Source organism: Fusarium keratoplasticum, chromosome 4 (assembly GCF_025433545.1).
Source record: "Fusarium keratoplasticum isolate Fu6.1 chromosome 4, whole genome shotgun sequence".
In the NCBI taxonomy this organism is placed as follows: domain Eukaryota; kingdom Fungi; phylum Ascomycota; class Sordariomycetes; order Hypocreales; family Nectriaceae; genus Fusarium; species Fusarium keratoplasticum.
The window spans coordinates 2,986,444-3,008,308 of NC_070532.1; the positions used below are offsets into that span (position 1 = coordinate 2,986,444).

General features: G+C 54.9%; 8 protein-coding genes and 2 pseudogenes across 10 annotated transcripts, besides 2 other annotated features; 5 read left to right on the top strand and 5 right to left on the bottom strand.

The window, feature by feature from the left end:
• Positions 1-143: 143 nt before the first annotated feature.
• Positions 144-680, bottom strand: NCS57_00598600 (ATP synthase F1 subunit epsilon; the record flags this gene model as incomplete). The annotated part of the gene is made up of 2 exons (XM_053055890.1): positions 466-680; positions 144-381 (listed from the first exon to the last, which is right to left on the bottom strand). Exons 1-2 carry the CDS (start codon positions 582-584, stop codon positions 144-146), a joined length of 357 nt encoding a protein of 118 aa, XP_052914845.1. The 5' UTR covers positions 585-680.
• Positions 681-3,977: 3,297 nt separating this feature from the next.
• NCS57_00598700 (uncharacterized protein) lies at positions 3,978-5,065 on the top strand (the record flags this gene model as incomplete). The annotated part of the gene is made up of 5 exons (XM_053055891.1): positions 3,978-4,038; positions 4,127-4,433; positions 4,505-4,746; positions 4,802-4,872; positions 4,934-5,065. The coding sequence occupies 5 exons, from the start codon at positions 3,978-3,980 to the stop codon at positions 5,063-5,065; spliced, it is 813 nt and encodes a 270-aa protein (XP_052914846.1).
• Positions 5,066-5,495: 430 nt separating this feature from the next.
• NCS57_00598800 (Diphthamide biosynthesis protein 4) lies at positions 5,496-7,075 on the bottom strand (the record flags this gene model as incomplete). The annotated part of the gene is made up of 3 exons (XM_053055892.1): positions 5,496-6,072; positions 6,529-6,642; positions 6,696-7,075. 3 exons carry the CDS (start codon positions 7,073-7,075, stop codon positions 5,496-5,498), a joined length of 1,071 nt encoding a protein of 356 aa, XP_052914847.1.
• A 333-nt stretch (positions 7,076-7,408) lies between these two features.
• NCS57_00598900 (Pre-mRNA-splicing ATP-dependent RNA helicase PRP28) lies at positions 7,409-9,553 on the top strand (the record flags this gene model as incomplete). The annotated part of the gene is made up of 1 exon (XM_053055893.1): positions 7,409-9,553. The coding sequence occupies one exon, from the start codon at positions 7,409-7,411 to the stop codon at positions 9,551-9,553; it is 2,145 nt and encodes a 714-aa protein (XP_052914848.1).
• A 199-nt stretch (positions 9,554-9,752) lies between these two features.
• On the bottom strand, positions 9,753-13,245 carry NCS57_00599000 (Valine--tRNA ligase; the record flags this gene model as incomplete). Its single annotated transcript, XM_053055894.1, has 5 exons — positions 9,753-10,159; positions 10,211-11,236; positions 11,289-12,938; positions 12,997-13,152; positions 13,215-13,245. 5 exons carry the CDS (start codon positions 13,243-13,245, stop codon positions 9,753-9,755), a joined length of 3,270 nt encoding a protein of 1,089 aa, XP_052914849.1.
• A 482-nt stretch (positions 13,246-13,727) lies between these two features.
• NCS57_00599100 (uncharacterized protein) lies at positions 13,728-15,266 on the top strand (the record flags this gene model as incomplete). Its single annotated transcript, XM_053055895.1, has 3 exons — positions 13,728-13,859; positions 13,912-14,800; positions 14,851-15,266. 3 exons carry the CDS (start codon positions 13,728-13,730, stop codon positions 15,264-15,266), a joined length of 1,437 nt encoding a protein of 478 aa, XP_052914850.1.
• A 131-nt stretch (positions 15,267-15,397) lies between these two features.
• On the bottom strand, positions 15,398-16,466 carry NCS57_00599200 (annotated as a pseudogene). Its single transcript has 2 exons — positions 16,324-16,466; positions 15,398-16,271 (listed from the first exon to the last, which is right to left on the bottom strand).
• Positions 15,398-16,466: a sequence feature.
• Positions 16,467-17,153: 687 nt separating this feature from the next.
• On the top strand, positions 17,154-17,912 carry NCS57_00599300 (annotated as a pseudogene). The gene is made up of 2 exons: positions 17,154-17,813; positions 17,865-17,912.
• Positions 17,154-17,912: a sequence feature.
• A 180-nt stretch (positions 17,913-18,092) lies between these two features.
• NCS57_00599400 (RRM domain-containing protein) lies at positions 18,093-19,617 on the bottom strand (the record flags this gene model as incomplete). Its single annotated transcript, XM_053055896.1, has 8 exons — positions 18,093-18,583; positions 18,640-18,787; positions 18,843-18,909; positions 18,963-19,011; positions 19,064-19,095; positions 19,145-19,176; positions 19,399-19,482; positions 19,570-19,617. 8 exons carry the CDS (start codon positions 19,615-19,617, stop codon positions 18,093-18,095), a joined length of 951 nt encoding a protein of 316 aa, XP_052914851.1.
• An 896-nt stretch (positions 19,618-20,513) lies between these two features.
• Positions 20,514-21,691, top strand: NCS57_00599500 (Glycosyltransferase family 62; the record flags this gene model as incomplete). Its single annotated transcript, XM_053055897.1, has 2 exons — positions 20,514-21,620; positions 21,671-21,691. 2 exons carry the CDS (start codon positions 20,514-20,516, stop codon positions 21,689-21,691), a joined length of 1,128 nt encoding a protein of 375 aa, XP_052914852.1.
• Positions 21,692-21,865: the final 174 nt, after the last annotated feature.

Genomic DNA, 21,865 nt, shown 5'->3' on the forward strand with positions numbered 1-21,865 from the left:
GTCGACGATCGTGTGAGTGTGTTTGGTTGGTTGGTGTCCGTTGTCTTGACGAGCCGAAATAAAATCTCTCGCAATTGAGTGGCTTCCCCGCGCAAAGCTTTGCCCGACCTTTCCGGTAACGAAGATGTGAAAAATTGAGAGGTTTAGTTCTGCTCGCCGCCCTGCTCCTTGGTGATCTCGTCGCTGTTGACGGACAAGTCAGTAAAGGGGTCGCCTGGCGCATCAATTGGGTGGTTGGAGGGGACGTACATGTGCTTGGAGAGGCGCTCGAGGTGCTGCTGCTGCTCCTGGAGCTTCTTCTTGAGCTCAATGAGCTTCTCCTTCTCGCGCTGGCGGATGGCGTAGTCCTCGTTGGCCTTCTCTCGTCGCTGGAAGGCGTCACTGTGGAACAGAGGTTAGGATCAATTGATGTCTTGCTGATGCGAATTGATGCAAATCCATCCGCGGCCGGAGGGAGGAACTTACCCAGGACCGCCGGTCTTGGGAGGAGCACCGGTAGCACCCTCGGTCATGACGCGGGGGGTGGTCGAGAAGCATCGAACGGGCCGGAAGGTGGCCGTCTGGCGGAAGGTTGTTCGGAGCATGGTTGTTGATATGTCTTGTGAAAGACCAGGTTGAAGGGTGAAGGTAGAGGCGTTTTGTGTGTGTAGCGATGACGTGGGGAAAGGTTGGAGAAGTGGTTGCGAAGAGCCGAGAGCAATTGGCCGGATGATCTGATGAGCAGCGAGCTGTCTGGGTTCGGGTCAGGCTTCGGGCCATAGGGCGGTACATCTGTAACATAACAATTTGCAGCGGCTTCACAGGTACTCTGCTAAGACGGTCGCACGGCTGGCGGTAAATCCCGGCCCCGTCCGCTTGGGAGCTCGGATCTGGGAGCCTGTCAGCGCGGACGAGTGAGCCTACGGGATTGAAGAATTCGAGCAGCCAGGGTCAGGATCGCTTCTAGGGTTCCCTGTAAGGCTGCAGTGAACGGACGTTTTGTTTGTCTATTCTGTAAAGTTTTTCTAATTCCCGTCGTGATCCTAAAGAAAGAAAATGGTCAAGAAGACCCCCAACGTCAAGACTTCATGATCCAGCAGAGGCACCCATCGCTAACAGAACGAACGCCTCCTCTCAGGTGACGGGGCGGGTGGCGTGGAGTTGTACCGCGTATGGAGCAGGCGATGGGGCTGCGGTGCGGAGGGAAATAAAACTGACAGGCTAGATAGCCGGTTCGGAAGCAGAAGCAGGCAGGCAGAGATCACCAGATATTTGCTGCAAAAGGCCTCGGATGGCACACAATCTCTCACCTTGCCCAGGACTTCAGTGATCAGGTGGACACCCATTGACCATGGTGGTGCTGGTTGACCTCAGGTCTTGATTGGGTAACATACGTCTAAGAGGCACTTTGACAGACGCAATCATCAATTGCACCAAGAGAAGAGAAGAGGGAAGGATTGTTGATAAAATGATTCAAAAATCATCAAAAATGACTCTCAAGATCTTTTCAAACTAATGTGATTTTACCCAAATTCTTTCCCTTGTTGAGCTACAAGCGGTCCAGTTGCTGGTGTTTCTGGAACCATGGGCATGTTTCTTCCCAGCTGAAGTGGTGGCAACGACGTCAGCGGGCCCTGCAAAACAGACCAACGCCATGCGGCGCCGCTCGGGCAGACGGCTGCAATGCTATTGAGCCCCCATGATGGGCACGTCTTGTCTGATGGAGAGACGTTTGATGAAGGTTCATGCTGTCTTGTAAGTGAGTTTTTTGCAGGTTCCGCCTTTGTGCATTCCAAATAATTCAAGCCATCCATGGCCAAAAGTCTGCTCCACAGAGGTGTACGCCTTGATAAGACTGTGAATAAGAAAACAAGGTCGCGCCGCCGACCAGCTGACCTATTGTAAAGGTTGAGACAGGGCGAGGCGAGGCATCACGTTCTTTGTTGTTGTAGGCAGCTTTGGGCATGATGAGTCAATCGCCACGACCCAACCAACGTTGGTTGCGTTTGGAGTGGTACAGGCAGCAGAGCGCCTCATGCTCGGTCGCCGTTTCAGCCCGTATCAGGGTGGACAGAATACGAATAACATGGAGACCGTTGGTGATTAAAAAGGCGTGCAAGATACTGTCAGTTTTCAGTTAAGAGTGTGCAGATGATAAACGTCGCCTTCATCGCTGGCCGGCCATTTTTGGACTCTATTGCCTGTCCCACGAGCCTCGTGTCGGCACTTGTGTGGCTGCTCGCCCGCTCTGGCACGCCAAGGGGAGGATGAAGGGGGGTCACCAGCACACTGGATTCTGGGAGACGAATTTGGGCGCATGATGACGATGACGGTGATGACGATTTTGGGGGCCCCTCCATCCATCCATCGTTTCGCTGTTGTTCCCTGTGCTTCGTTTCTTCACTTCAGGGAATTCCAGCCGCTCGTTGCTCAGCCGTTGACGTGTCGTTCCGCAACATGACGGCTCATATCGGGTCTAGTCAGGTCAAGCATTCGAGGGAGGAAGGGAGGGGTTCTGGTCTATTGTCTCGAAAGTCTCGGGTCGGGGGGCTGACGAGGCTGCAGGGACTGACTGATAAGGGCACTATGCTTTCCAGGGCGGATTGTTGTTGATCGTAATTGGGTCTTGATTATGTTGGTTGAGTAGATACTGTGCTACCGTTAGAAGCGAAGCTGGGCAATTTGCAACTCGTTGATAGCCAGGTAGGATCTGCAAAGGCAGCCTGCCAATTGGGCATCTTATCCAGCCCGTGAGGCTGTCAATAGGAACTCATTCCACGCCTTGCCATGGGCAGCTGAGGCACTCTCGTCAAGGCTGAGGTGGAGGATCCAGGCGATGACAACAATGCCTTATTGCATCCCGTCCACTAACAGGCCGTGCCCACTGTGACGGCGAAGGGGTGCCCTGGAACTTCAGTGGGACTCGACTCGACAGCTGGTGGGCAGTGCTTGCCAGTTCCTCGAGGGTAGGTACGTACCGTGGCCAGGGCAGTGGGCACCTCACTGATTGCCTGTGCTTAGCACTGCCAGAAGCCAGAGGAAGGGGGCAATGGAGCTCCAGGGCACTGAGTCTTCGATGCCTCCACGTTTTCGCTCACTCCCGCCCGTCGTCAACCAAAACTTGCCCAATCCCCCAACAACCCCCGAAGCCCGACTTGGACTTGGATCCTCTACCTAACTTACCTACCTACCTACCATCCGCCGTCCCGCAAAACCACTTCTTTTTTTCACCTTCTCCCCCCGTGCAGTCACCTTCTACTTGATTGAGCTCTCCAGCTTTACCTTTGATAATTCTCCCCTTTTCCTTCACGTCACTCCTACAGATTCCCGACTTTAGGTATGTTTGCGACCTCGTCCTGACCCCTTTCCTCTCCCCTGAGCAGCGGCGCCTGTCCTGTCGCTGCACCTGTACCTGTTTGTTTGTGTTGTTGTGCCCTTTTGCCCCCCCCTCTGTCGTCATTGCCCCCCCTCCCTCAGCGAAAGGAGAACACGCACCCATCAAATGCCCCTTGGAGTCCTCGACGCCTTCAACCACCGCGAACAACGGAGCCTCATCTTCATCGTCGACGATATTCTCCGACAAAGCGTACGGTTACATGCTCAGACGCTGCATCGCTTGTCCCCTGCTGCCACGCCTTTCCAGGAGCAGCTGTTTGAAACCCCCCCCACTGACGGGCCAAGCAAGAGCGGGGAGCCTCACCGAGTCGTTCGTCGCTCGCTCGCTCTAGCCACGCACTAGCAGGCGGCGCGCAACTGCTTCTCCCTCTTCAATCGCCCATAAACTCCATCAACCCGTCGCCCCTCGTCACTTCGCTCCGTCATCTTTCATCGCCGCCTCGACTCATTCGCAAATCCGCGCTGGTTCGATTCTTTCTTCGCTTCCTTTGCGCTTGCCCTTTTTTACTTACCCACCTACCGCACCGCTTTGTTTACCTCTCGTCTGACAGCACCCCCTTTACTAACTCGCTTTGGAACCACAGTCGTCAAACACCGCCAAAATGGGTCACGAAGATGCTGTCTACCTGGCCAAGCTTGCTGAGCAGGCTGAGCGCTACGAGGGTATGTGTTGCATGTCGAAGAATTCAATCGACCTTGCCTGCCTTTTTATCGATCGCGCGCTGACACTGGGCGCGCGCGCCTTTCGCAGAGATGGTCGAGAACATGAAGATTGTCGCCTCTGAGGACCGCGATCTCACCGTTGAGGAGCGAAACCTGCTGTCCGTCGCCTACAAGAACGTCATTGGCGCTCGCCGTGCTTCTTGGCGCATAGTCACCTCCATCGAGCAGAAGGAGGAGTCTAAGGGCAACTCTTCTCAGGTCACCCTTATCAAGGAGTACCGACAGAAGATCGAGGCCGAGCTTGCCAAGATCTGCGACGACATCCTCGAGGTCCTTGACCAGCACCTCATCCCCTCTGCCAAGTCCGGCGAGTCCAAGGTCTTCTACCACAAGATGTAGGCGCATCCACGATGGCCACCACCGGCCGCTTGACCGCAACCCGTCATGTGCTGACCCAGCCCTACAGGAAGGGTGACTACCACCGTTACCTCGCCGAGTTCGCCATCGGTGACCGCCGCAAGGACTCTGCCGACAAGTCCCTCGAGGCCTACAAGGCTGCTACTGAGGTCGCTCAGACCGAGCTGCCCCCTACCCACCCCATCCGCCTTGGTCTCGCCCTCAACTTCTCCGTCTTCTACTACGAGATCCTCAACGCTCCCGACCAGGCTTGCCACCTTGCCAAGCAGGCATTCGACGATGCCATTGCTGGTATGTCTTGGTGCCTACCGTTATCTTGATCTCCCGCTGACTCTTTATCGTACAGAGCTTGATACCCTGAGCGAGGAGAGCTACAAGGACTCCACGCTTATTATGCAGCTCCTCCGCGACAACCTTGTACGTTTTCCGCGATACCTGGCTTTCAATGACGACGGTGATGGCTAACATGTTGAAACAGACCCTCTGGACCTCTTCTGAGGCCGAGACCTCTGCTGCTGGTCAGGCTGAGGCTCCCAAGGAGGAGGCTGCCGCACCTGCCGCTGACGCCCCCGCCCCCGCCGCCCAGGCTGAGGAGCCCAAGGCCGAGTAGAGTGACGAAGTATGATTGGTCTATGCAGGTGTCAGGTGGGCTGGTGTCTACGGAGTGGACGGAAGACCTCGTTTTTGATCAAGAGCTTCGGCATCGTTTCGGTACACAGACAAGCACCATGGAGGGGCTGACTTTTTCCACCAACGGGCTGGCAGGGGTCTTAAGGAGAGCACTTGGACGTTCTGCTTTTAGACTTTTAATGCGTTGACCGTCTGGACAATAAAAATACTAAAATTACTTTCAATACACGATGATACATGATTGGTGACAATGGGATTGGATGTTGAGCCTCGAGGCATGTTGCACTCAGCAGGGGTCGTATGAACCATGGCTCTGGTCATGGGTTGTAGCTGCAAGGTAGGCTGTTACGGTTTCAGTCATGACAATGCACAAACAACATGGGTGTTTCTCTTGTGGCATGTTTTGGGTGTCAACTCTTTTTGGTGATATCATCTGAAGGCGGTGTCTCATCATCTTCAACATCCATGACCGCAAAGTGAACTCTCAGCCACAGGCTACAGTCTAGACATGCAACCACCAACTCCCCTTCGTCACTGACTTCCTCCAGATCCGCCTCTCGAAATACATAGCTCCTCTCGTTTCCACAGCGGCAGGGGCGATACCAGCACTCGTCATCCTCATCAAAGGCAAGGTCATCCAGGTCGACATTTTCTACGCCTGTCTGAAAGGCTGCGTCTCGACTTGCAGCACCAGCAGGGCGAGATACACGTAGGGCAGCGTCGTAGGCAGCCCGGGATGAAGGGCTGGAGAGGACGTTGAGAGCAGTGGTGATTTGGTCAACGGTGAAGAAGTCGGAAGGACTCGAGGCGTCCACCTTGTCAGGATGATTGCGGAGGAGGGCGCGGTGGTAGGCGCGCTTTATGAGGGGCGTGGGGTCCTGTTGGGTGTCAAGGAGGGTTGCTGTCAGGTTGAGGACTTGATAGTGCGTCGCCGTGCCGGAGACGGCGGAAAAGTCTGTAGAAGATGCCATGGAGGTTGGTCTTGGGCTATAAGGGAAACATTGGGATATGAGGAAGTGGAGATGGCGGATTGTGTGAGTCTTGAATCTGAAAATCTTGGGATTTAGACATCTTGATATCACGTGACGGGGATATGTCCAACAAGATGTTGAAAGGAAACAAGCCATTGGCTTTCGTGAATGCTTGTCAGCATTGTAGTTTGCGATGGAGTCATTCAGCGCTCCCGTATGAAGTGCTTCGTCTGGTAGTTATCCAGCATTGGATCATTGGGGAGCCGAGAGCACTAGGGCTGGTTCATGATATGGCACAAGTCACCAAGGAAAAGTCGGCTTCTGTCGATGCGTAAAGTCGTTGCTTGAGACTGTTGCAGAGATTCTTGTACATAATAATACACGGGTACATGTACAGGTACGCCAAAGCAGGTCATTCCATCTCTCGTCGTCTCCTCTATTTGGGGAACTTTGTCCAGCCATATTTGCCCACCTGTCACGGGAGTTAGTATAATGAACGAAGTTGAGATGAGTACTATAACTTGCCCTCTTCCAGCGCTTGATGAGGCTGGGCATCTCCAACATGGCCTTTCTCCTCTGCTCCATCCTGGGTCACAGTTAGCAATTGTCCACTGCGGCATTGGCAATTGGGCCTCGTACTTGGCAATCATGTGTCGTTCGTGGATGTGACCCTTGACCTTTTGTCCCACACCAGTACCCTTCACCCTCAGACCGTGCTCGACCCGGTGAGCAAGACGGTACTCGGTGCCCTTGCGAGTGTCTGGCAGCAGGTCCTCGACGCCGTGCTCGCGGGCCATCTTGACCAGCTCGGCCTGGCGGCGCTGCGAGTAGACGGGGTCTTGCCACTTGCCCGTCACGGGGTGCTTGTAGAAGCGGAAGGGGTCCGGCCGGGACTCTTGGGAGGGCGTCTTGGGGCTCCCCTCGGGGACGATGGCGGCGGGGGGGTATCGGGCGAAGAAGCGCTGCAGAGGCGTTGGCAGCGACTTTGCCAGCTGGATGAGCTGTGAAGGGGATGCCATTGTGCTAGGGGCCGGTCAATCGCATGTCCCGCGGGGGAGAGGAAGGCGTCGGTTCGAGATGGAGTCGTTGACTTTGAGGGCCTCTCCAATTGATTTGATCGATCATGTCGAGGCTGACGTCCCAAGTTTTCGAGCGTGGGCCCACTTTTGACAGCCGGGCCATGATTGGTTGATGGGTTGCAGCCTCCAATGCTTAATTCCACAGCCTCGCCGACTCTAGCAACATCCATTTCAATCAGCCATCAGTCATCACTTACAGTGGCGGGCGGGTGCCTACTTTGATTCTTATTCTCTCTCTTTCTTCTACTCATCTTCAACGCACACACAGAAACCATGCCTCTCGATATCGAAGAGATCCTACGAAAGAAAAAGGCAGCAGACGCCGCCGCCGCCAAGCCTAGGTTCATCCCCAAGGCCCAACGAGAGCGACTGGCAGCTGAAAAGGTCAAAAAGGAAGAGGAAGACAAGAAGCGCAAGGCCGCAGAGGACGCTCAACGGCGACGCGAGGATGAACAGAAATGGGCTGCCCGACCAAACGGCTCATCATCGACGCCCAGCGAAGCGACGAATGGCTCTTCTTCGCGGGTGCCCACGGGGCCCAAGGCCATGAACCAGGAGAATGGTCGTGGAAGAGGGCGTGAAGGGAAAAAGGGGGACAAGGCGAACGGGGACAAGCGCTCGGCAGAGGACATCGAGGCGTCTCTTTTACGATCACGATATCTCGGCCCCGAAGTAAATCAACAGTCCAACTTTTCGGCAAAGAAGAAGCGAATGCGCACGACGGAGAGAAAGTTCAACTTTGAATGGGACGCCGACGAAGACACATCACGCGACAACGATCCCTTATACACGCGACAGAGCGCCAACCACAATGGATCCTTTGCCGGCGTCGGTGGCGAGTTTGACGAGGAGGCTGAAGAGCGAGCTCGCAAGCGCGCGAGAATGATCGAGCAGAGAGACCCGGAGAACGGAAAGGAGCGAGCGAAGGGATTCATGGAGGACTTCTTCCGAGCTCGCGACAAGGCCCGGCAACGCGCGGATCGTACAGGTCTGGGCAAGCGGTGGTCAGAGAAGTCGCTGGATGAGATGCGCGAGCGCGACTGGCGCATCTTCAAGGAGGACTTTGGTATTGCGACAAAGGGCGGCATGATCCCTAACCCCATGCGCAACTGGCGCGAGTCGAATCTGCCACCTCGACTGCTCAGCGTTGTCGACCAGGTCGGCTATAAGGAGCCTACACCCATTCAGAGAGCTGCCATCCCCATCGCTCTCCAGGCTCGCGACCTCATCGGTGTCGCCGTTACCGGTTCCGGAAAGACGGCGGCCTTCCTTCTGCCGCTGCTGGTGTACATCTCCGACCTACCACCCCTGGAGGATCATAACAAGAACGATGGCCCATACGCCCTTATCCTCGCCCCGACTCGAGAACTGGTGCAGCAGATCGAAACCGAAGCCAAGAAGTTTGCCGACCCCCTCGGCTTCCGTTGTGTGAGTATCGTCGGTGGTCACTCCCTCGAAGAACAAGCATACGCCCTTCGCAACGGTGCCGAGATCATCGTCGCCACACCCGGTCGTCTGGTGGACTGCATTGAGCGCCGACTCCTGGTGCTCGGCCAGTGCTGCTACGTCATCATGGATGAGGCCGACCGCATGATCGATCTGGGCTTTGAGGAGTCGGTCAATAAAATCCTCGACGCCCTGCCCGTGTCGAACGAGAAGCCCGACACGGACGATGCAGAGAATGCGCAGCTAATGAAGCGCTACCTCGGCGGCAACGACCGCTACCGCCAGACCATGATGTACACGGCCACCATGCCTCCGCTCGTCGAGAAGATTGCAAAGAAGTACCTCCGCCGCCCGGCTGTCGTTACCATTGGCAACGCCGGTGAGGCCGTTGACACGGTTGAGCAGCGCGTCGAGTTCGTCTCGGGCGAGGACCGCCGCAAGAAGCGCCTACAGGAGATCCTCTCCTCCGAGGCCTTTGCACCCCCCATCATCGTCTTTGTCAACATCAAGCGCAACTGCGATGCTGTCGCGCGAGACATCAAGGCCATGGGATGGTCTGCCGTTACACTTCATGGTTCCAAGACCCAGGAGCAGCGAGAGGCCGCCCTGGCTTCGGTGCGTGCCGGACACACACAAGTACTGGTCGCCACCGATCTTGCTGGTCGTGGTATCGATGTTCCCGATGTTTCTCTCGTCGTCAACTTCAACATGGCCACCAACATCGAGAGTTACACCCATCGTATCGGTCGTACCGGTCGTGCCGGCAAGAGTGGTGTTGCCATCACCTTCTTGGGCAACGAGGATGCGGATACCATGTACGATCTGAAGCAGATCCTCAGCAAGAGCTCTATTTCAAAGGTGCCAGAAGAGTTGAGGAGACACGAGGCTGCGCAGTCGAGACCGGTACGCGGTGGAGGTGGTGCAGCAAGGAGAGAAAAGGAGGAAGCGCCTGGGAAAGGAGGGTGGCAGTAATAATAGAATGGACGCTTTTGTATGGATAGTTTCAATGGGAACATAATGAAATCATCACTCGATAGTGTTGCAGTGAACTAATATCGTGTACTCTTTAACGTAACATTCATTTCCATTTCTCTTTTACTCTTTTTTCTACATGTCATCCAATAGCAGAAGCACATCCCAGGCCCTGTCTAGTATAGGAGTCTTGTCTAGTCTACTCGAGCTTCAGCTGCTCAAACTGCTTGATGGTCTCCTCGAAGCTGGTGAGCTCCTGTTTGGCGTCGGCCAGCCTCTTCTGGTCCGTCTCGCGGATGGCGTCCGAGGCCTTCTCGAGGTATCCAGGGTCGTTGAGGATCTTCTCCTGCTTCTGGATGCTGCTTCGGGCCTTGTCCAGCTTCTTCTGCGCCTTGGCGATCTCGGCGTCGATGTCGACGCGGCCCTTGACGTGCAGGAAGACAGCCGCCTCCGTCGACACGGGGTAGGCGACGCAGCCGGCCGGCCGAGTGGCATCAGGCGACAGGATCTCAACACCCTTGATACCCTTGCCGCTGAGGGTCTTGATGGAGGCGACCTGCTCCTTGACAGTAGCCAGGGAGGTATCGTTGTAGGCCTGGATGATGACTATAAACGAGTTAGCACCTTGATTATGGTAGTTAAAGATTGATTACTTACCCTCGACGTCATCCTTGAGGGCGTACTCGGCCATCAATGATCGGGTGGCCTTGACGCAGCCCAGAACAAGCTCGTAAGCACGCTCAGACTCAGGGTCGTCAAGCTCCTCAGTGTAGGTGGGGTACTTGGCAACCATGATAGACTTGGTCTCGTCCTCGGGTCTCCGGGGCATTCGTTGCCACATCTCCTCGGTGATGAAGGGCATGAAGGGGTGGATCATGGTCAGGGCAGCCTCGAGAGCCGTGTACAGGGTCTGGATGGCCGAGTTGCGCTCCTCCTCGGTGCCATCTCGGATGATGGACTTGGAGTTCTCGATGTAGACATCGCAAAGCTCGTTATACCAGTAGCGGTAGACGATGAGCGTCGACTTGGAGAACTCGCGGTCCTCAAGAGCGCGGTTGATATCCTTGGCAGCAGTGTTCATCTTGTGGAGGATCCATCGCTCGGCCAGAGTCTTGCCGCGGGCAATACCCGACTTGGAGGGAGTGAAGTCCTGAGGAAGACTTCCAAGGACGTACTTGGTCGCCTGGAAGATCTTGTTACAGAACTTTCGGTATCCGTGGATGATCTTGACATCCAGGTTGATATCTCCACCACCAGTGGTGGCGTTGATCATGGTGAAGCGCAGAGCATCGGCACCACACTGGGGGATGCCGTCAGGGAAGGCGGTCTTCTGGTACTTGGTGGCCTTGGCGACCTCGCTGGGGTGCAGGTTGCCCTGAAGGAGCTTCTCGTGGAGGTAGTCCAGCTTGACACCGGCAATGACGTCCAGGGGGTCAACGACGTTACCCAAACTCTTGCTCATCTTCCTACCCTCGGAATCTCGGACCAGACTGTGGCAGTACACCTCCTTGAAGGGGATATCGCCCGTCATCTTGAGTCCGAGCATGATCATTCTGGCAATCCAGAAGAAGAGAATATCCCAACCCGTCTCCAGGACGGATGTGGGGTACAGGGTCTCGAGGTCATGGGTCTTGTTGGGCCAGCCCAGGGTGCTGAAGGGCCAGAGGCCAGAAGAGAACCAGGCTGTTTATGCGATCAGTTGTCAATATCCAAGAGTATTTCCAGGTCAACTCACTGTCAAGAACATCCTCATCACGCTTAAGAGTAAACGTCTTGCCGGGCAGGGCAGCCTTGGCCTTCTCCTCGGCCTCCTGCTCAGTCCGGCCAGCGAACCAGAGCTTCTCCTCGGGAATATCTCCAGCGCCTCCCTCGATGTTGGCAAAGTAGACAGGGCACTGATGACCCCACCAGAGCTGTCGGCTGATACACCAGTCATTGATGTCCTCGAGCCATCGGTAGTAGCTCTTCTCAGCGGTCTCGGGGCGGATCTTGATGCGGCCGTCTCGGACAGCAGCAAGAGCAGGCTCGGCCAACTCCTTCATGCGAACCCACCACTGAGGCTTCATGAGAGGCTCAATGACGTCCTTGGACTTTTCGCACAGAGGGACCTTCATGGCGTTGTCCTTCTTGTCGACGTACAGACCCTTGGCCTTCAGGTCATCCTGAATGGTGTAACGGACGTCGAATCGCTTCTGGCCCTTGTAGGGGCCGGCGTTCTCGTTCATGAGACCATCATCAGTCAAGATGTTGATAAACTCGAGGTTGTGCTTCTGGCCGAGGGTGAAATCGTTGGGGTCGTGGGCAGGGGTAAGCTTGACGGCACCAGTTCCGAACTCCATGTCGACATACTCGTCGGCGATGATAGGGAGCTTGCGGCCCTCGATAAAGGGGTGAATGGCAGTCTTGCCGATGAGGTGCTTGTACCTGTCGTCCTTGGGGTGGACGGCGATACCAGTGTCACCCAGCATGGTCTCGATACGGGTAGTGGCGACCTCGACGAGCTCGTCGGATCCCTCAATGGGGTACTTGAAGTGAACAATGACACCAAATTCGACCTTCTTGTCGTAGCCAGGGACATCGAGGAGTGTTCGGCCAGTCAGCTCCTTGTTGGCGACCTCGAGGTTAGACAGGGCAGTGTTGAGCTTTGTGCACCAGTTGACAAGTCGGTTAGCACGGTAAATGGTGCCCTCCTCGTGAAGCTGGACCCAAGTCTCGGTAACGGCCGCGGACAGGTTAGCGTCCATGGTGAAAGCCTCTCGGCTCCAGTCGAAAGAACTTCCCAGGCTGGTCAGGGCCTTGTTGATGCGCTTGTGGTACTCATCCTTCCACTGCCAGACAGTATCGACAAACTTGGCTCGGCCAAGATCGTGTCGGGTCTTGCCCTCCTTTCTCCAGAGCATGTTCTCGACGACGCTCTGAGTCGAGATACCAGCGTGATCGCAGCCGGGCAACCAGAGAGTGGTCTTGCCCTGCATTCGGTTCCATCGAACCATGAGATCCTGAAGAGAGTCACCGAGAGCGTGACCCATGTGCAGGGCACCAGTGACGTTGGGAGGAGGGTGGACAATGACGAAGCTGCCCTCGTCCTTGACCTTGCCATCAGGCTTGAACTCGGGCTTGAAGAAGCCCTCCTTCTCCCACCAGCTGTACCATGCCGACTCGACGGCAATGGGGTTGTATGCCTTGAAATGGGGGTCCTCGAACGATCGGATTCGCTTCTTCTCACCCTCGGGGGTGTCCTCGACGTATTCGGGGAGGGGCTCCTCCTCGACCTTCTTCTCCTTGGGCTTCTTCTCCTTGGCTGGCTTGGGGGCGCTCGCGGCGGCCTTTGCCTTCTTGGCCTCGAACTTGGCCTGCTTCTCGGCCTTCTTGCGCTCCTTCTCCACTGCGCCATCATGTTAGACCATCTCGGGTCGAAATCGGTTCGGGGAGGCTTCACATACACTCCTTGGCAGTCTTCACCTTGGCACCGCCCTCGGCACCGGCATCAGCACCGGAGGCATGGACGGGGGCAGCAGACTCGGTGATGCTCTTCTTTTCCGCGGCGGGGACGGCTGGAGGGGTATTGGTAGCGTCTTCAAGACCCTCGCTGGCGCCGACTATACGATTCCAATGTTAGTCACACCCTAAATATGCCCCCATTCACAATTCTCATCCTTACTGGGGTTTCCTCGGCCGCTGTTTGTCGCCATGGTGACTCGCGTGGTCGTCAAGGGTCGTCTCGGGGAAGCAGATCGCACGCGAAGTGCTTGAACCGCGAGTCGTCTAAACGTCGTGCCGGAGATGACTGAGTGAAGCCCGTTGCTTTGGGGCTTCAGACACTGTCGCACGCCGGGAATTGACTTAAATAGAGAGAAAAGAGCAGAAGTGACTCAGAGTCGAGCCTCGTTGCTACGATTCAAGACGGTTTGGTTTGTAAATTTGAGTCATGGGCATCCAGAACGAATATCGGAAGGTGGGTTGTACCCCGCGTAGTGTGGCGTATGTGGCGGTGCACATATGGCTGGAGATCTGGTGCTGGTGGTCATGTTTTCTACCGACGTCTTGACATTGAACGACTGTATTCCAACGCTGTGTTTTTCGGGATCTTGTCTGTCGATTTAATTGGTTTGAACCTGTTGAATCTGGTACTTAGTACTCCATTTTCTCCTGTTCCCTCAAAGTCTATGCCTTAATGGCCTTCAGGCTAGCTTTGAGAGCTCACACGAGCCGAACATTGTGTAGTATCACAGCCAGCTCCAGACGGGCATATTCAACAGGCAATGGCTCAAATTATTTCACAGTAAACTTGGGCTCTAAACGAAAGGTGTCATTTCTCTGAAAAAGTATCTATTTGAAATAAGCTAACTTCATTCTAGGACCTCGCTGCCTTGCTACAAAGCTTGAAGCCACAAATCAAGTTGTCCAACCCTAGCCGTCATGACGCAGCAGTTATTCTGGCCACGCCTGAGTATGCTCGATGGTTGGAGGAGGATGGCTTCATGGCAGAGTTTGTAAAGCTTCTCTCGGGCTCTGAAAAGATGGAGCAGTTCCACGTTCTTGGTGCTGTGGTTGACCATGTCGCTCCGCCTGTTCCGGCGAACAAACCCATCCAGGGCTTGTCCATCCTCCGCGGCTCCGTCAGCTCTATCCTCCCAGAACTCTGGAGTGAAGCTCCTCCAAAGGCAAGGGAGGATGCGAACAAGGTTGCGGCCTTGACGTTCGACCTCGGCAATCCCCATCTCACTGTCCCCTTGACCAATACCACTTTCCAGAACCACAAGACGTCGACTCTTATTGCAAGCCGATACGACCTCTCTCAAGACTCTCCGAAGCTCTTGGAGAAGATGGAAAAGCACTGGCAGCAGGTGGCTCTCCCACTCAGAGAGCAGCTGCCTTCGATCAAGGACCTCGGCATCTGGGCTCCCCTGGTACCCCTGACTCAACCACGTGTGGTGACGGAAAGCTTTGGAAACATTGTAAGGCGAGTCAATGTCGACGACGAATCAGTTCCTGCCTCGAATGAGCTCGAGCCAGCAGTCGATGAATTGCACAGTCGGAAGTCCAACCTGGTTCAGTCACCCATGGGCATCTGGGCTGTCATCACGCCCCCTACGTTTGCTCAAGTGGGAAGCAATGTTTCTCGCTCTGCTGATCCAGATCCGGAGGCGACATTTGATGAGAATCTCAACATTACAGACTTGGTAGCCTCGACATCTAGTCATCTACATGAACTGTACGGGCAAGGGGGCCGACTGTATCAGATCTGTACGTCCTTTCTACTTGAGCAACTCCAAACCAAGTGCTAACATGAGCAGTGAGCGGTGGTGGTGGCTGGGGCGCAAAGAAGGGCCTGTTGTCACTTGATCCTCAGCGAACTCACTTTGCTCTGTCTGAAGAGGAGGAAATGCAGAGGTTCATCCAGGCTATGGATGGTGGCAACTTTGTCCCCGTGGGCTCCAAGATCCAGTTCTTCGTGTCGACCGAGACTTCAGCGACGGAAGCATCTGGTACTCCTACCCCTGGGGTAGTATTCGGCACCGCCAGCAGAGTCCACGACTCGACAGACGCCGAGTCCGAGACTGTCGTCTTGGATAATCACTTTGGCGCACTCTCGAACGACGGAATCTTTGTCACCTCCTCGGACGCTGCCGCCGAGACGACGCCGGGCTACAACAATGACTGGAAGCTCAACGTACCAAACTCTCGGATCTTTGTCGGCGACCAAGAGTAGGATCTGGATGACTGGTTCGTGGTGTTTCTGGCTTGGTGTGCGTGCACGTGTATACTTGAGATGTGTAATTACTCCCCCTTCTAATATCTAGACGCTGCTGCCAACTCTACCCTGATGAATACATACCCCATCTACTCTTGACTTGATCTTCTTTTCTTTTGCAAGCCCTCTGCCGCTGCCGCTGCAACATCCTCCAGCGTCGTCCCCCTCTTCCTCTTCCCGACCTTCTCGCTTCCAAGCACCTCATCCTCCGCAATGTCCTTGTAGACACCAGCGGCGCCCTGGAACAACTCCTTTCCCCATCCTCCCTCCTCAGTCATGGTGTGGGAAATCTCTTCCATCTCTCTGACCCAGCGGTATGCCTTGGGCGGCATGTTCGGCACGGCCTTGTCGGCAAGGGCGAGATGCGTGGGAAGACCTTTAGCCATCTCATCTCGCAAAACATCAGCAACACCGAGGCTGTGAGCGGTTGTGAATGACTGAGTAGCTATGGCTATAAAGCCTTTAGACATGGCTGCGAAGCACATCTTGAGTCCGCTCGCGGCGCCGATGTCGGGGGAGATGGAATTCATGTTTAGCACCGAAGCAAGAATATCGCCGTAAGGCAGGGCTGAGAGAGATTCTGGCCCAGATATGGGAAGTCTTGGGCGTACCCAGTCGGAATAGTTGCTGTTGCTAGAGGATTTGGATCCGCCATCGGTGGAAGATGTCCGTTTTGGAGGACCTCCCAGGATGCATCCATCGATGAATCGGACGGGTACCTCGGATTTCTGGAGAAGCGCTGCGATCACTTTCGTACTTGATGGCGAAACTGCATTTAGATCGACAAAGTATAGCTCTTCTCTTCTCTTGGACTGCGAGAGCGCATCCACGATGCGTCGCGCTGTAGCCTCGGCATCTCGTGGGGGCACGACAGAGAGTATCACTGAGCACTCCTCCACCAGGTCAACATCGGTCTCGAGCAGTTCCACATTGGCTTCCCGGGCGCGATCAATGGTATCTTGACTGTGGGTTTTGTAAGTTCCCTGCTTCTTGCCGAGTGGTAGATATATCCTACCTTCTACCCGAGCAATTCGTCGCAAGAGCAAAGTTGTGAGCAACGAGCAGGTTGGCGATGCCAGCACCCATGTCGCCAATGGACAGCAGTCCGATTTTAGCAACGGGACCGTCTTTGCTTGACATGCTGTTATGACAATTCACGCTGGCGTATGAATATTAATCTGGAGTTGACACGGAAAGTTTCATCCGATGCGGTTCAGTTGATGATGTCGGTCTTAGGGAAACGTGATCACCAAGTTCATGCAAGGTCCAAGTTTATTGTTAAGAGATGTTCACGAGCGGGGAATTAGCCGCATACACCGTCAAGTATCAGTTTCACATTGCTCTCAGTCTTATCGGACCATGGCGCAATATGTAGCTGAAATGTGTTGATCTGAGTAACTGGATACTGACGACAATTGGGGCTCAACACATGTGGATAGTACTTTCAACGCACCAGAAACACCATCTCGATGCGCCGAGGTCTACATCAAAGATAGGTACTCTTGGCTCCTGGCACAAATCAGGTTATCGCGACGGCTTAGTCAACAAATGTCTTCATCAACCACCAAGCGAATCGAAAGCCATGGCCGGCCATCCATTCTGGTGGTGAGCGACGTCACCCGCCCAGGATCCGTCCCTGTTTGCCCGCCGCGGGGAAACGTCCATCGCCCGATTCGCCTCTAACGGCATGACATGATGACGAACACTTGACAGGCCCGTCCTGCCGGTTATAGAGCCGAGTTAGCGAGCAGCTAGAAACACAGTAGAACCTGATTCTCGTCTTGAATACAAACTTCGTCCTTAAACCATCACTACACCACTTCAGCAGGCCCATGTAAGACAGGCCATCCATCATACATCATGGCACCCTCTCGCCAACAACAAACAACGCCAGCAACTTCCTCACAAAACAACCAGCAAGAGCCAGCAAATGACACCAAGTCAAAAAAGAAACGGGCTGAGCCAATATCTTCTCTTGCCCCACGGAGACCGGACGAGATTGAGGAGGCGGAATCAGTAACACCAGCACCCAAACCGAAACCCACGAGAGTCGAATCATCAGATGAAGAGGACCAAGAAGGGGACGACGATGACGTGGAAAGCGTCTATTTATCAGACGACGAAAGAAGCGACGATCAGGACACGACGTCGGAAGAAGACTCTGATGATTCCGACGACAGCGTGGAATCATTACCACCCCGACACTTGACAAGACGTTCAACTGGACGCGCCGTAAAACATCCATCACCCTCCTCGCCACTCACAATTGTCCAGACTCGATCTGAGACTACACACTGGATAACCACACAGCAACCCCAAGGAAACAACAGAGCCGTGACTCGCGGCACCAGAACCCTTCAACAGCAAACTACCATGCACGGCCAAAATCTCAATACCCAACAACAAAGACGGTCGAGCGGGAATAGCCTCAGGCTCAACATGAGCATCGACGTCAACATGTCTTTCAGTGGCCTTGTTACGGGCCGTAATCTGTCATTCGCTGGGGTATGTAAGCCGCTGTTCGTATCAAAGGAACAACCTGACTCACAAATCCAGGGACAACTGTCCTACGGTTGGAGTCGCCGCAACACACAGGGAAGTTGAGGTGAAGCTCCAATCCATCTGCAATAAGCCATACGAGCTGTGGCAATAAGTTAAAGTCCATCGTTGAGAAACGGTGAGAATAGGTGGAGATTTCGGCTTGTGATGCGCTAAACAGTCTGGTCATGTATATAGTCGAGTCGAGATCAGACGACAGACGTCGTCAACAATATGACGAGTCGGTTACTCAATCATGTCGATATCGTCGACCGCAGCGGCTGGAGCTTGAGCCTGAGCCTGGGCAGGGGCTGCCTCGGTTCCGTTGGATGGCTCCGTGGTTTGCGCGTTGCCTCCGCCAAAGTAGTCCGCCATTTCCGCATCCAGCTCCTCCTGCGTCTTCTTTGTACGAGGGTTACCTCGTCCACCACGACCTCCCTCCTGATCCCTTCCTCCCTCTCTGCCACCACCCTCTCTACGAGCTCCGGGACGACGACCACCCTGGCCGCGCCGCCGGGGCATTGGGCTCCTCCGGTCACCTCCTTGTCCAGGAACATATCTATCAATTCCCTTGCGGGCTGCTTCGTCCTCGTCGTACCGGCGGTGTGGGGAATGAGATCGCGCCCTGTCTCCTGGGGCTGAAATGCGCTCTGCCAAGGGGCGGCTGGGCATGACAGCTGTATCGAAGGGGTTTCTAGCAGGGCCACTGGGAAGAAGGGTCAATCGAATCGGTTGTCCTATATGCTTTCGTTAGAAATGTCAGAGAGCCTGAATAGCAAGTATTGCCGCGTACCGTTGGCATTGGCGCCATCAAACTGTCGGACCGCCTCTTGAGCGTCTTCTTTCAGCTCGTAGGTCACGTAGGCCGTTCCCTCGGATCGTCCCGCGCGGTCATATCGCAATTGAAGTCGAACAACAGGGCCAATTCTGCGGAAGAGCTCCTGCAACCATAGTGAGCAACTATTATCTGATCGCATGGTGAGTGGATGCGCGTACATCAAGGTCATCCTCGGTGAGGTCATAGTGGATGTTATCGACTCGCAGCTTTGAGCCTCTGGACTCCCTGAAGGTTCGACTGTTAGGAATACCCCCGTTCGTGTCCATCGTCTGACTTACTGGTCAGGAGACTCGCGGCGCCGGCGTGGAGCGGGTCCTCTGCGACTGTCTGCAAAAGGTGAGACTGGGGAATCGTCAAGGAAGGTTCTGAGTAGTATTACTGTTCTCTTCGTATCGGTCATGGACCCATTCACTATCTCCAATCAGCAACCGGACGGGACAAGACGTGTGACTGCTGTTACCTGTCGAGGTTTCGCGATTCGTCTCGGAAGGACTGCATGTGGGAGGGATGCTCTGGTCAGCAATAGATTTCTCAGAGTGGAAAGCCGTTCAATCGACAAAAGCTCCGAGCACCGAAGGACGAGTTGCGAGGAGGGTTGTAGAGGTCGAGGAGGCATCACTGGAGGATGAGAGGGAGGATAGATCAACCTGGATGGGCATCGTTAGTAAAGCTGGGCTTAGAAGGTGAAACAGCGGGGGGCAGGAAGAAACTGACCTTTCTGACGCCGTCGCGAGGGTAATCCTGGCGCGGCTCACGCCGGCGACCCTGGCCGCGTTGGTTGCGAGGCCGATTGCTGCGCTGGTAGTGGCGATGTTAGCTGTGGCCGACAGCGCAGCGCGACGCAGGAACTGCGGTGGCCAGCAGAACCCAGGTGCAGCGACTTACAGTTTCGGCGATGATCTCGTCAAGGCCACGGTCCATCTTATCAGCCATGTTGTAAGGATTTCTGGGGAGACTTGTGAGTTTCAAAGAGTCTCTCGTGGTGTAGAAAAAAAAAAGTTGGTGAGAAGGAGAGAAGAAGGAGGAGCGCAAGGCGACTTCTCATGGAGACGGGACGGACGCGGCTGGCAGGCGCCCGGTGCCCAGCCAAGCTGGCTGCTGCCACTGCAGACCTGCGCCGAGTCCAAGGTACGTACCAGCCACAGCCACGCCTTGACGGTCATGAGCGGCGTGCAGATGTGGGGGCAGCATGTGTTATTCTTTGCTTGTAGATTACTTGTCGTAAATTACAGTACACAGATAACTCAAATATGTTTTTCTTTTTAACTATAAAGCCATGCATAATCATCTCTGAAGCGATTGAGATGGACACGCCAATACTTAAAGTACAAGTGGTGATGAAAGTTATGGCACTGTAAGGACACGCCGATGCCCAAGCCACATCTTAGGCGGGCGATTAATTATCCGCTCATGTCCCAACTCCCGCTAGGCCTATTCTGGGACTACCCCAAATCTGGAACTCTAAGCTGTCCTGTCTTATCCCTTTGGCTGGCTCTCGCTCGTGTGGCAGGCCGGCGCCCTAGTAGACCAGAAACCACCTTTTCGTATTCCTGATATTACCCCTTCTTCGGGCTGACCGTCGTGATCTTTCCCTCTTTTTTTTCTTCCTTTCTCATTCCTCCCTTGTCAAGGATCATCGTTTCTCGGCGCGGATACTTGTTGTTTCCTTCTCCGCCGTCCTCTCCCCGTCGCGGCGCACCTCGAACTAAACCTCCAACTTGATGCCCTCGTCCAGCTCGCGATAGCCGGTGCTGTCGCACGCTCACCCCGACACTGTCTCCTTCTTCGCCTCTCTAGGCGCAAAGCAACCCAGACGAAAGACGGCACTCATGGCTCGCCCCATGGGGTCAGTCCGCCTCAAGAAGGGGAATCCTTCGACCCTCGCCCTCGGTGTCATCCTCTGCATCTTCATCATCGTCTTCCTCGTCTCGCCCTCGGGCAAGTCCGTCACAGCCAAGCGATTCGAGTCGGTAACCGCAGAGCATCATCTGTCGCCTCCTACGTCGCCGTACCGAAAGTCAAAATCGCGATCTGGCGTCCCATTCAAGCCACCACCCGTCGCGCATTACAACCTTAACAATGTCACCATTACCACTTCGCCCATCGAGAACCGAGAGAATGTCCTGATTCTCACCCCCATGGCCCGCTTCTACCCCGAGTACTGGGAGAACCTGTTGAGGCTGAGCTACCCCCACGAGCTCATCACTCTGGGCTTCATCCTGCCCAAGACCAAGGAGGGTAACCAGGCCACAACTGACCTACAGGAGTTCGTGCACAAGACCCAGAAGCACGGCCGCGAAAAGGACAAGTTCAAGAGCATCATTATCCTGCGACAAGACTTTGAGCCCGCCATTGTCTCTCAGGATGAGAGCGAGCGACATAAGCTTGCGAACCAAAAGGCCCGTCGCGAGGTCATGGCCAAGGCCCGCAACTCCCTGCTCTTCACCACCCTTGGACCGGATACTTCTTGGGTTCTGTGGCTTGACTCTGACGTTGTCGAGACACCGACCTCGCTCATTCAGGATCTGGCTGCTTTTGACAAGCCATTGATTGTCCCCAACTGCTTCCAGCGATATTACGATGAGGAGCACAAGCAAATGGCTGAGCGACCATACGACTTCAACAGCTGGCAGGACAGCGAGACCGCGCTTGCGCTCGCCGCCAAGATGGGTCCTGATGAGATTCTCCTCGAGGGATACGCCGAGATGGCGACTTATCGCATGTTGATGGCGTACTTGGCGACTGACGGAGGAGACCCCAAGATGGTGATTCCTCTCGATGGAGTTGGAGGCACCGCTCTCCTGGTCAAGGCGGATGTCCACCGCGACGGCGCCATGTTCCCTCCTTTCCCCTTTTACCACCTCATCGAGACTGAGGGATTCGCCAAGATGGCGAAGCGATTAGGCTGGCAACCATACGGTCTCCCCAACTACAAGGTAAGCATACAGCATCAGCCCACTGAATCCCGTGTCTAACAAGATGGCAGGTTTACCACTATAATGAGTAATTTCGTCGCAGCAAGGCCACATTGGGAATCATGAACCAATTCCTTGAGCAAACTTCTTTTCTTCACGACTTGTCATGCCAGAAGACGACGAGCCATGCTGCACCAGACCGGACGAGTGGCTCGCCCCATTCGCTCTACTGTAGCCATCCATTGCTGGGCAATTCATGTTTCAAA